The 13,785-nt window shown below is 47.6% G+C and overlaps 1 protein-coding gene across 1 annotated transcript in view; it reads left to right on the plus strand.

Annotated features, from left to right (window-relative positions):
- Nucleotides 1–13,785, plus strand: part of GPA33 (glycoprotein A33) — a 36,122-nt gene continuing 22,337 nt past the window's right edge. Inside the window, exon 1 of the mRNA XM_003928082.4 lies at nucleotides 1–256. Coding sequence (XP_003928131.1) covers nucleotides 214–256 — 43 coding nt within the window. The 5' untranslated portion in view covers nucleotides 1–213. The remainder of the gene's footprint in view (nucleotides 257–13,785) is intronic.

Raw genomic sequence — 13,785 nt, forward strand, 5'->3', positions numbered from 1 at the left:
GGAGCCCAGCCCCGCAAGTGAGCTCACCTACCAATCCAGCTGAGGGACGGAGCCTGTGAGCCAGGCTGAGCAGAGGTGGGTGGGAAGAGGGAAAACTGCAGGGATCTCCGGTTGGGCCAGGCCAGAGGCTGCTGTAGCTTCAACCAGACAACTCAGACCTGTCTGGTGGCTGCCAGTGACAGGCTAGGTTTAGGGCAGAGAAGAAGCAAGACCATGGTGGTGAAGGTGTGGCCTGTGTTGTGGGTGCTCTGTGCAGGTGAGTGCCTCATTTTCTGTCCAATGCCTGGGAGTGGGTGAGACATGAGGAGGGCTGCAGGAGAGGCTCTCCCAGAGCCTTCCCAGGAAGGGCCTCCAGCAACACAGCTGTGCTCCTGCTGGGCAGAATTACACATTCTTTTATTCAGGCGGCAGTTTCCAGGCCAGTGCCCCAAATCAGAATGGTTTTTATTTGCATATTAGTAAATAACATTCTAGCCCACTGCTGAAATGAAGAATTCAAAGTACTTTCAAGACTGTATTTTCTTATCCCAAATTGGATTATAGGATTGGACACAGAATTTGACAATGGGGACAAAGTATTTGAAATCAGTGTTGTCCTAGAAAATCCGGAGTGTGTGGATCTAGATATGTTCACTATCTAGTATATTAACGTTTATGTTAAAAACAGAGAAAAAGACCATGGGAAGAGTGTTAAAGTCTGTATCACATATAGGGAAACTGAGGCAGAAGAGACAATGCAACTTATCCAGTATCATTCACAGAGCAAGAGAAGACTCAAACCCTAAAAACAAACAACAACCTAGAAAGGTCTTTTCCAAAGGCTAACGCTCCTTGTCCCTTCTGGGCCTCTGGTCATTGAAAACTCTGGGACTCTGGCCATTTCCCTCTGGGAGGGAAACCTCCCAGAATAAAATCAGACATTCATGAGTATATGGTTGAATCCAAATTAAGTACTTAATAGCACAGTGTTGTGTGGGGACCTGTGGAGTGTCTAAGGGTTAGAATGGAAGTCTTGGCATTAAGGCACCAACTGTTTTTCTGGGCATCAGAAGGAAATAGAATGGAGAGAGGCAAGTTGAGAGATGCAGGGTCTGGGAAAGTTTAGGAGTATCTTTGGTTTGGTGTATTTGGTTACCACCTGGCAATTCAAATGCTGTTGAGGGCTTCCCTGATCCAGCAGGAATGGGGATGAGGTGAAGAGCTATACCAGGAAACTCAGGAGCGCCAAGCCTGGGGAAGTGGAACCCAGGAGACTGGTTTAGAGTTCACTTTTCAGCTTACACAGGAAAGCCCATGGCCACATGGCCTGCAGCTCATAGAGGTTCTCCCAGGCCCCAGACTTGCTCATCTCTCAACACCCAGCCTTGGGGCTCTTGAGGGAAGGGGAGCCTGCTGCTGGGGAAGAGCTGAATCACACGGTTTGGAGGAAGATCTGGGTAGGATCATTAGCTGAGGCTGGCTCAAGCTCTGCCAGGGGTCCATCTGGCTGAAGGCAGAAGTCCCCTCGTCATCCACCGAGATGGACTGCTTGGCTCTTTCCATTATCCAAACAACTCTTTACTGAGCACATAGTTTGTGCAGGTGCCATAAAAGTGAGGAGTCTGGAGTGATTAGTCATAAGTGGGCCTACCTCAGCCAGATCCAGATGGGGAGGATGCTTCAGGGCCCAAAGGAGGGAGGCTGAAGGAAACACCCATCCTCCCCTGGCTGGGCCAGTGATTCTCCCATCGTCCCCCAGTAAGCCAGGGCCTCCTCCATGCCTGCACCGCCCCAACCCCCAACACATACCCAACGCTTGTAATCTGGCTGCAATGAATAAAAAGAAGAAATTTTGGCTTAGAAAAAAGGATCTTAAAACAAAACACTCACCCAGCTTGGAAGGAAAAATGGCCTTAACTCTGAATTGCCTGGAGCAGGACATTTTGCTTCTTGCTGTGAGAAGGCGAGTGACCCCTGGGGACCTCAAACAGCAGAACCGATTCTTGGGCATGTTTTCAGACACACTGATGAAGTGCCTTCCACCTCCGTCCCACCCCTCCCACCACAGCCTGCCCAGCCTAGAAGCAGGTGGCCGCTACCTTTTCTTCCTCCATATCTTACATTAAGAGCAGGGGAGGGGCCCGAGCAGTGGGGCGTGAGGGGCCCGAGCAGTGGGGCAGGAGAAGCCAGGCTTGGTGGTCAGCTTGAGGCATATAGACAGAGTTTGCCAAATAGTGAAATAGCCACTGCCACTGCAGGTGAGCAAGGAAGACCCTCAAAGATCAAACAAAAGCAACCAGGCAGCCCTCCCCTCCCCACCATGCCTCCTCAGAGGACACCACCTCCTCCTTTGCCCAGGTAAGGGAGACCCAGGAGGTAGAGCTTGAATTGGGTTCCAGAGGACCTACTGGACGTTTCTCTTCTTTCTCTTCCCATCTGATCTTTCCCAGAAATAGATTCTGCCGAGATCTGGGCAGGGAAGCACTGCACTGATGAATGGGCCCCAGGACTCACGTGGTGTTTGGGGAAGCCGAAGTATTACATAAGGTCCTATGCAGGGAACACAAACATAAGGCAGGGAGTTTAAAAGCAATCAAAACCTACTAGGGGGCCGGGAGAGGTGACTCACGCCTCCCAGCGCTTTGGGAGGTTGAGGTGGGTGGATCACAAGGTCAAGAGATCAAGATGATCATCCTGGCCAAGACAGTGAAACCCCATGTCTACTAAAAATACAAAAATTAGCTGGGTGTGGTGGCATATGCCTGTAATCCCAGCTACTTGGGAGGCTGGGGTGGGAGTATTGCTTGAACCTGGGAGGCGGAGGTTGCAGTGAGCCGAGATTGTGCAAATGCACTCCAGCCTGGGTGAAAGAGCAAGCCTCCAACTCAAGGAAAAAAAAAACACTACTAAAAATTAGTCTGCTTTTTATGATCATCATATGCTGACAGTTCTGAACAGAGTCAATGACAAAACACACCTCCATGCTTGGGAGATACTCCCACCCCTCACTCCTTGCACTCCACTGCCATTCCAAGGGATCAAAGGCGGCTGATCCCAGTGCCTCTTAACTGACTGTGGTGTGAGCCAATGACTTTACCTTGCTAAAGTCTTCTTGCACAGGCTTCTAGGCTGTGAAATGGAGAGAGGGTAAAATTCACACTGTGCCCCAACAGAGCTATCACAGGTACTAAATGAGTTTGCACATGTAAAAATCTTAGACCCATACCTGACACATAATAAGTACTCAATAAATGCCAGTTATGACAGCAGTTATTATTATTAGTGTGGGGAAATGTAAGTTACAGAAAATTAATAGACTTTGGTGACCAACTATCTGAGAGCCCTGAGATGGCAGATAGGTGCCAACAAAGGGAGTCAGAGGTCACTGCGGAAGAACCCTAAATTATCACCAGAAAAGCCACCATGTGCTGCCCCCTCCACAAGGCTGTTAGAGAAAATGCTCCAATTTCAAGGTGCTTCCATTCCAAGCATTTTTTTCAGCCACCAGAGTCTATGAAAGATCTGATGTGCTGCAATGTACCGCTGCGTGAAAAGGGGTGCCTGAAGAGGAAAGCTCCAGGAGAAAAAAGTCACTGAGCAGCTCTGCTCAGAGCCAGTGAAACCGTTGAAGACCCAATCACACACACACACACACACACACACACACACTCACACACACACACACACACACTCTCTCTCTCTCACTCTCTCTCTCTCTCTTACACACCCCACCTTCCTAGAATGAGAAGAAGCTTTTTCTAAGTTAAATGAGAAAAACTCAGGACAACTTTCACCTGGGAAAGGTGTAAAAGTTTTTTTCTCCCAGGAAAAAGATATTTTTTCTCCCCCCATATAAAAAATTTCAGAAAACCCACAGTGCTTGATCCATGAAGAGATCTTGAAGGGAACCAAGTTTTCAAGTTGCTGACTTTTTGAGGCTGATTGTGCTTAAATGAATCCTCTGGCATCATTGTTAGAGGCACAATCCCAACAGGAAGATTTTCCCTAAATGTGGTGCCGTCCACTTGTCTGCTCTGAAGTGGCATGTTCCTGTTGATTGCACAGGTGTGGGTTTCTCCCTGGGGTCTGCCCTATCACAATGACCTATTTGTCACGTGTCTAAGCTCTGTGCAGTTGCCTGGCCTAAGATACGTGGTTTAAGGGGCTCGGTCTCACATGTGCACTCCTGATGAGACTCTGGACCTCAAGAGGGTAGTATTTGGGCCAGAGCCGGGGTGGTGTCAGCCTGCAAAGACAACTGCAAGATGAGTGGCCTGCCCACCGTCTGCTCTGTGGCCCTGGGTCCTGTTGCCATTCCAATCCCTAAATCCTGGCTCCCAGCTGGGGCCTGGGCACCATCTGCTGGCGCCTGAGCACAAATCAGAAGCTGGTGCTTGTAGGAAGAGTCATGCACCTGGAACGAATCACGTTGCCTGCCTGTCAGAGAGGCAATCGGGATTAAAATGTCCTACTCTAGTCTCAGTCCCAGGCTCAACGGAGAAAGGATGTAATGAATGGCCAGTCTAAGAAGGGCATGTGTTCAAAAGAGGAAGATTAATAGTTTAGGCCCGTGGCTCTCAACCCTGGTTGCCCCTCAGAGTCACCTGGGGAATGAAAATACAGATGCCCAGTCTCCCCCCATATCATCCCTTCCGAGTTGGAATCCAGAGGGGCAGGATCTGGGTTTCTCTGGTTTTTGAAAAGTTACTGAGGTGATTCTGATGTACAGTCTAGGTGTAGAGACATAAATTGGAGCTTGAGGAAAAGTCGGTTTAATGAAGAATTGTCTCCAATACACTACATGTGACTTTCAGCTCCGTTTTGCATCATCTGGCTGCTTCTCTGAGTTACTGTCCAATTCCCTCAATTTAGGGGGCTCAGCTGTGTGCATTCTCCCACATTAGTGTGTATACAAGTCATCTGGGGATCTTGTTAAAATGCAGATGATTCAGTAGGTCCAGGGTAGGACCTGAGATTCTGCATTTCTAGTGAGCTCCCAGGGGATGGTACACCTGGTCCAGGGACCACAGTCTGAGAAGCGAGGCCCTAGGGAAGAATTGGTTCATGGGCACAGGTGGGATCCTCATCTTCCCTTTGCCCACCAGAGTTCCCTCTCAGGGCTTTTTGGTAACACGACCATGCTGCCTGTTGTGATGCTGGTCACCAGGAAGCCTGGGGAAAGTGTGTCTGGCCCAGGATCTACTTGTACTCCTGGCAGTGTTTGACCCAGCTAATCTCTCCCTCCTTCCTGAAACACTCTGTTCTGTTGGTTCCCATGATTCTTCCTCTCCTTGTTCTCCTCCTGCATCTCGGACCTTGATCTTTCCATGTCTCCTTAGCAGCCTCATTCTCCTCTGCCCTGCCATGAAACGTCAGAGTCCCTTACTCTCAGTCCTAGGCTCTCCTGTTGTCACTCGACATCCACATCCACCTCCAAAGCTCGAGTTGCTGCCCATTCCCAGCTGACTCATAAATTTCTGTCTTCAAACCCAACCTCTCTCTTGAGCTATTATCTCACAAGTCCAAGAGCCCACATGACTTCTCAACCTAGATTTGCAGAGCACCTCAAACTCACAAACCGAAAACAAAACTCATGATCTCTGTCCCCAAACCTGGTTCTTTCCCAGTGAACTCTCTCTCAATAAATGACAACCTGTCCATTCAGGAATGAAAGCCAGACATCTAACAGACATTTTCCATTGCTGTGTAATAAACCACTCCAACATTTAGTGACTTAAAACAATAATCATCATTTATGTTGCTCTTAAATTAGCAATTTGGATGGTGCTTGGCAGGGACAGCTTGTCTTTGCTTTATGCAGTGTCAGCTGGGGTGGCTCAGCCAGCACTGGAAGACCCACTTCCTTTCCTGCTTTTCTTCCTCCTCTAGGCTGTCCCTGCTTCTCTCCAAGCTCCTCGTTCCTAATCTCATTTGCTTCTCTCAAAACGAGCCTGCCTCACGTCCCTTTCTTGTGTTTCCATGGATAAGAGGCGCTAGCTAGTTAGGGAGATGGATTAATGGCAGGTTAAATTGACTTAAAGAAAGTCGCTTAGTGTGTCTTTCCTGACTCTCAGACATCACCTGCATTTTAGCAGGAGCTTCTGTGCCTTCTGTCAATGGTGGAAGTCTCAGTATCGCAACAGCTGGTGGAAGACACAGTGGGCTTGGGGGAAGTACAATGTTCCCCCAGGTTGGCAGCACTCAGGTCCTGCCCTCCATCGTCTTCTCTCTGCCTGCTCTGTGGGGCTTCTCTCTGTTCCTAGATCACCCTGTCGCCTCTCTGCCTGGGGCACCAATCATCAAGCTTGGAACCCAGCTCGTTTCTGAGGTGTTTCCCTCTCCTCTGCTACCCAGTGACCTTTGGGCTGCTTCCTCATTTTCCGCCCTGATGAGTCAGGGATGCCATAAACAATGGGCATGGGCGGAACATGGTGACAGACAGACGCTTCCCTTTAGGGCCGTCACAAAGTTCACTGGGAGAGGAGCATAAAATGTATATCTGTTGGCTAGAGCTCACGCCCTGCACCTGCCCACTGACATATCCCCATCTGCTCTGGGGAACAGGTGACACTTGCCTTGAGCAAAGCTGGCCTTCTGCCTGTGCCCTGGCCCTTCCCCTCCTCGTAGGCCCCCTCCCAGGCTAAGGTCCTGCTCCATCTGGTGTCTCCTACACCTTCAGTCCCTTCCTTCCTGGGAGCGTCTTTTCCACAGCCTGCAAGCCCACCCCTGACTCTCCGTCTTTAATCCCAGAGGGGCTAAAGAGATCTGCTCAGGATCCTCTGTGCCGCTCTGGTCTTGGCTTTCTCATCTTCTGGTGTTAGGCGGGCTCCTGACAAAATAGGCTGCCCTCACTGTCTCTACTTCTTCACCTCCTAGTTGGTTTTATTGTTACAAGATGACTGTGTGTTGCAGAGCACTGGGAAATAAAAGTACACATAGAAGAAACCTCAGATTGCCCCACGATCTCAGAATTCACAGATAACTGTTATTACTACTGTATTTTGGTATATTTTCTTCTAGAAATATTCTGTGTGTGAGGGGGGGAGATTGGGACACTATTTATGTACAGTTTTGCATCCTGCTTTATTCCTTTTTTATTGGGATGGAGTCTCACTCTGTCACCCAGGGTAGAGTGCAGTGACACAATCTTAGTTCACTGCAACTTCCACCACCTGGGTTTAAGCAATTCTCCTGCCTCAGCTCCCCAAGTAGCTTGGATTACAGGTACCTGTCACCATGCCTGGCTCATTTTTGTATTTTTAGTAGAGACAAGGTTTCACCATGTTGGCCAGGCTGGTCTTGAACTCCTGACCTCAAGTGATCCATCTGCCTTGGCCTCCCAATGTGCTGGGATTACAGGCACGAGCCACCACACCCGGCCTTTATTCCCTTATATACACAGTCCAACACAGGGAATTGAATCTCTCGGGAGCTATGTCAGGTTCTACCTCCTCAATAAGCCTTTCCATTAAATCTCTTTTCCTGGTTTTAACTCAGCCCCTCCCCTCCCCCCTTACCCACCCACTCCCTTAACACTTGCACTTTAACACTTAATTAGGCTCTATTAGGATGCTGGCTGACAGCAACCTCTAACTGCTTCCTGAGCAGGGATTGTGCCACAGACCACCCAATCAGCAAGTTCTCATTAGGACCCAGCTCAGTGTAGACACTTTGCGGGTAGAGCTGGCAAGTGGTGGATATAAAAGAAGTCTGAGATTCAGACCTTGCTCCAAGGAGCCTGCCATCTGTTGAGGGAAGGGGCCTGATCCACAGCCCATATCAACAGGAGAACTACTGTGCCCAGGATGCATCTGCCCGAAGTGGCTTGGGAAAGCCAGCCAGCAGGAAGGGCTGGGGTGGTCCTGGTGGGCTTCCAAGATGAGGTATGAACACGTCTCTGATCATTCTTCCAGTGCCTTGTACTAAACTAGGACATTGGGAGAATTTTATTGGATTGAGCTGAATTTGTAGATGCCTAAAAAGTTATGTTGAATGAACAGTTCAACATTTACTGAGTCCTAAACTACCTCCCTCCCCGCCTCTCTGTCCCTCCTCTCTCAGCTGCCAGTTTGAGAGCCTGCAGGGGCTGTTCCCAGACCACCGCCTGTAGAGGAAGGACAAACGAACCTGCGTGTGTGAACTGCCTTCTTCTCCCTAGAGACCAGCACTTTCTCAATACCAGAGCATGATACGTGGTCCTGGGGCAGGCTGGGTCCCTTCTGGCCTCCAGAATCTCCTCCCTAAGAACATGGTTTCTCTGAGCAAATGGATTTTCCTAAGTGGAGGAATTGCTGCCAGTTTCCCAAGGGCTCACATAATGTGCTATGTATGCCTCAAGCAGCTGTTTCCATCAAGCATTTCATTATCTTCCAGTGTATTACTTTCCATTTAGTTCTCAAGAGACAGTTTATTATCTTCTTAATAAACCTTAATTTTTCACAAGCAATCTACGAGACCTCAAGCTGGGTCTCCACACCGACCTCCTTAGGGAGGCGAAATGACCTCTCTCATTTCCAGCTGGGGTATCTTGCAGACTCCGCTTCCCATCTCTGGGGCTCCTTTGGTCTTTTATTTTATTTTAAGCAATTCATGGAATAGATTCTTCCACCAAGTTTCTCTGGTTTTAAATCCTATCCATCCTATAAGCTTAAATTCTCTATAACTCATTCATTTGCTGTCAAAAAGCACGTATTTGAGAACTTTTATGTGTTAGGCGCTCTGCTGAGCTCTGGGGATACGAAGATGAAGAAAACAGCGCAGCAGAGGAAAAAGACTTGACAACCTAGATTGCATGTAGAGTCCTTTATGTACCAGGGTAAAGGATATGTACTTTATATGAAGTCATTCAACCTTCTCACAACCTGGAGTTAGATAACATGATGAGGCTTATTTTATAGTTGAGGAAACTGAAGCCCAGAGAAATTAATTCAGTTGCCTACGGTTACACAGTTAGGAAAAGCAAGAAAGAAGAAGCCAGCCCAGACAGTTTGGCTTCAAGGTTCAATTCCATGCGGCTGTATTGTGTAATAAAGTTTTACGAGAGAGAAGCACTAGGAGGCAGATAGCCACGGGTAGTAGGTGACACAAAGGACTGAATCATCAATTCTTCTTGGGAAAGTTGGGACACCTTCTTTAGGACAATGCATGCGTTATCATGCAAGAGATTGCTCTGATTCCTTCCTTGCAGGTAAAAGGGCTTGCACTTCTGGCTGGTGTACCCCTGGAGGTTAACACATCGATACATTATTCGTTAGTAGCACCTTACGGTGAATTAGCTTATCCGATGGATGCTTTTCTAGTGCATCAGAAGAGCTCAGCCTTGACAAGGAGAGTAGGGCAGAGGGGATGGAAGAAAGAAAATGTATAGAGCATGAGGGGCACAGGCCAAAGGGAGCGACTGGATGGGAGGACACAGCTACTGGGAGGAGGGTGGGCTCTGGGCAACTGGAGACGTGATACCCAATGCCGACCTATGCAAGGAAGTAGAAAGGGAGGCAGCTGGAGACTGTAGAAATGAGCTTCTCATCTTTTTATCCCAGCTTAGATGTCCTACCTGGTGTTTTGGTCTCATTAAGTGAGTAGCAATGCAAAGGCCCCCAGAAGAGAAAATGAGGGATGCAGCATTAATAAACAGAAAGCCTGTGGAAAGGAGTAAAAGAAACTGGACTTCTTCCAGATGGAGGTGAAGAGGCTGGTGATTACAAACATCAGAAGCCTCCAAGCCTACAATGGGAAATTATTAAAAGTCCAGCCAGATGTCTTCATTGCCAGTAATGTCAGAACAAGAGGATATTGACTGAATGGGTGGAAAGGCTGTAGAATAACTATGAAGGATTCCCGAGATGGCTGTGGGCATGAAGTTCTTAAACACAGGATAACTTATCTCAAATTATGGAAAATGTCAGTGTGCCTCAGGGCACAGGATGAGCTTTTTAAGAACCTTCTCAGGTTTACAAATAACAGTGAAAGAGTGCTCCACATTTGTGCAAGGATTTTTTTCTTTATGAGCTCTTTCTTATTCATTCATTTCTATTTCTTCCTTCACAGATCTAATAACATAAATAGATTTTAACTTGCTGTTATAATGATCTCTAAAATCGATCTATTCTTTAGTTAGAATCATTAGAAATTACTCTTCTTTTTTGATGACTCACCCATGGTGATGATTACTGCTGCCTCATGACTAACTTCTACCAAGGATGCACCTCCACAAGAGTGTGGGATAAGGAAGCGGAAGTGGCTCAATGTGAAAAATATATGTCATGGCAACTGTCATTGATTGAACACTGATTATAAGTTAGGAACTATTCTGAACAAAGTACCCATTTCATGTCACTTCATTTTCACACAACCCATTTTTCAAAGGAAAACTCTGTGGCACAGAGAGCTTAAGTGAACTTCTCATGGATATCCATGCCGTAAATAAAGGAACCGGAGTTCCAGCTGAGGCATTCTGCTTCCAGAGCCTGTGCATTCAAACTCTATGCCATACTGCCTCCTGAAATGGCCATGGAGAAGTTGTGCGATACAGAGTGGTCCACACTCCGGGATAAAGTATCAAAGGAATGTTTCTGAACCAGAAGAAGGGGAGAGTTGGGAGAGAAAAAGAATAAGTCATAGGTTTGGCTGATGGGAATGCATTGCCCTCCTGGGAAGGGGATGTTCAGAGAATCTCAATGCAGCCAATTCAGCCATTCCATTGGGCAGAGGCTCCCGTCTCCCAAGAGTGTAAGGCTCCTGAGAACTGTGAGGTGGAAGCAAATAGTGGGTGTTGCTTCTATGCGGTTGCTGGCCCTAGTTCTTTTCCTGCATAAAGGTCACATTGAGTTCTCTTCTATGAGCAAATACCGTACTTCGCATTCTGTTAAGAGGATATGAGTGTATGTGTGAAGCTAGTCAATGTCCATGAACTTTGCCAGGGTAAGAAGATGACTTTGTGGGCATCTATCTCATCTCCCTGAGTTGAGCAGGTGGCTGGTTTTATACGCTAGGCACATATTAAGTACTTGTTGGTTGACTGAAGGAAGCAGAAGAGTTTCTGTGACAAGATCGAGGGGTGTGATGTGGTGAAGGAACAAAATAGGAAACATATTCTGTTGACAGCCGAGGAAAACGCCATCACCCCCGTCCCGGCAGGCAAAAATTAGACTTTTCCCTGACTGATGGGCAGCAGCCCTGCACCCTCACTAGGGCTGCCTCTGTCTGAGGGACTTGCCAGCTGCCCTGACATTTATTAGCTGTCATATCCAGATAGAGCAAAGGGTTTAACTTTCCGGAACCTCAATTATGTCACTAGTAAAATCGGGCTAATACAAATGTCTATCATTAAGGAGAGTATGAAAATAAATGAGAAAATATCTGTAAAATACCTGTATGGTGCCTGTACCATTGAGACCTAATTAACATAACATGAGATTAACAGGAATTGAGAATGACTAACTCAATAGAGTGACTCACTTTTCATCCATTGATGGTTGGCGTCACATCCCTTTAATCTTGAGTGACCAGGTAATTGGACACTCCATTGTCTAAAGCAGGTGTCCCCAAACTATGGCCCGCGGGCCACATGCGGCCCCCTGAGGCCATTTATCCAGCCCCCCGCCACACTTCAGGAAGGGGCACCTCTTTCATTGGTGGTCAGTGAGAGGAGCACAGTATGTGGCGGTCCTCCAACAGTCTGAGGGACAGTGAACTGGGCCCTTGTGTAAAAAATTCCAATGAAGGGTGATTTGTTAGTAATGATAACAAATGTGCTTTCTTTTCCTTTCTTTCTCTCTCTCTCTCCCTTTCTTCCTTCCTTCCTCTTTCTTTCTTTCTTCTTTTCTTTCTATCTATCTTTTTGAGATGGATTCTTGCTCTGTTGTCCAGGCTGGAGCACAGTGGTGCTATCTCAGCTCAATGCAGCTTCTGCCTCCCGGGTTCAAGTAATTCTCCTGCCTCAGCCTCCTGAGTAGCTGGGACTACAGGCATGCACCACCACGCCCAGCTAACTTTTTGTATTTTTAGTAGAGGCAGGGTTTTACCATGTTGGCCAGGCTGATCTTGAACTCCTGACCTCGGGTGATCCATCCACCTTGGCCTCCCAAAGTGCTGGGATTACAGGCATGAGCCACTGCGCCTGACCAGCAAATGTTTTCTGACAGATGAAGATGGTGGAAAGACCACCAGTCACATGGAGGGTCATTTGATAAGTCTTGGCCACTTTGGAAGCACCTTCTGGAGTTGCATCAGAGACTCAGGAAGCCAGCATTTGAGCCAATTTTCCATGTGGAAAATATGCAAATGCCAAAGAGGAGAAACCTGGTTTTTGATGCCTTCCTGTCTCCCTCATTCCCAATATCCAATACTCCCTGATGTTATAGACTCGCCCCAGGAGCTCACATGGCCTTCACTGTACAGTTTCCATTCCAGGAGAGCGGCTGACTCCTACCTTATGAAGTACTGCATACTGATGTATGAACAACCTGAATGCTTCACTCTTCCCCAGGAACGATTTGCATTTTTAAGAGAAGTGTGTTAATCCAGCTGGAATTTGACTGGAGAATGGAGTCTTCCCAACTGGGAGGGGTCTTCAGCAGGACAGTTTCCTTCTTTATGCTACCTACAGCCTCATCATGGGAACAGACAGAACTTGCTCCCCCTCCTACCACCAAATCTACCAGCCTCCCTGCACCGTTAGCCACGCCCCATTACAGTGGATGGACAGCCCTGGGGTCTCTAAGGCCTGTCCTCCCATAGCACCCTACTCCCAGCTCCATTTGCCCTATGAGGACCTCATTTCTGCCCCATTCTGTCTTGGCTCATTCTCATCATCAACAAGCAGTGTAAACATATTTTTAAATCATCATACACATATTTTGGAAAAAAGGGCGTCAACTCCTCGTGACCCTCCTTTAGCTGCTGTAGTCCCCATGCTCTCTCCCCTTTCCAGCAAACTCTGTCTGCGTCTTCTTGTCCCATCAGCTCTTGAACTCACTCCTTTCAGGCTCTATCCTCACCACTCCACTGCATCCACTCATGGCAAAGTCACCTCCATGTGGCCACATCCAGTGACCATCTCTCTGCCCTCAGCTCCCTGGTTAAACATGTCAGCAGCAGTCGAATAGCTGACCTCCTTTGCTTTCAGGAAACACTTTTCCTGCTTCAACTCTGGGAAACATTTTTTCTTAGTTCTCTTCCTATCTTCCTGGCCAGATTTTCCTCTCCTCCTTCTCCCTTACTGATTCCTCCTAATTTCCTTCATCTCTAAGCACTGGAGTGCCTCAGAGTTCAGTCCCAGATGTCTTTCCTGTCTTCCTGCACTTCCTTAGTGATCCTCAACATCCTCTGACCTTGAATGATGGAAAGCCGGGCACTCCCAAAGCTGTATCTCCATTCTGTGCCTGTATAGCACGCTAGACTCACATAACTGGCTTCTTGCCACCTCCATCAGGGTGACTAAGGAGCATCTCAAACTTTACAAGTCCTCAAACAAACTCTTAATCTGCCCTCTGAGACCTTCGCCTTCCTTAGCTGTTGTCATTTCAGTAAAAGACGATTCCATTTTCAGGCCAAATCCTTCTATCTATTCCTGACTCCTCTTTTCCTCTAACATGCTAAATCTAGCCTGCAATCAAATCCCATTGGCCCTACCTTCTAGATACATTGCAATTTGGACCGCTTCTCACCACTTCCATCATCATCACCTGTGTCTAAGCCATCAGCCCTCATCTAGACTATCAAAGTCAACTCTTGCATGATTTCCCTGCTTCCATTCTTGTTTCCCATCCCACTCCTAACTGTTCACCTCACATCAACCAGAATGAT

Source organism: Saimiri boliviensis, chromosome 19 (assembly GCF_048565385.1).
Source record: "Saimiri boliviensis isolate mSaiBol1 chromosome 19, mSaiBol1.pri, whole genome shotgun sequence".
Classification (NCBI taxonomy): Eukaryota; Metazoa; Chordata; class Mammalia; order Primates; family Cebidae; genus Saimiri; species Saimiri boliviensis.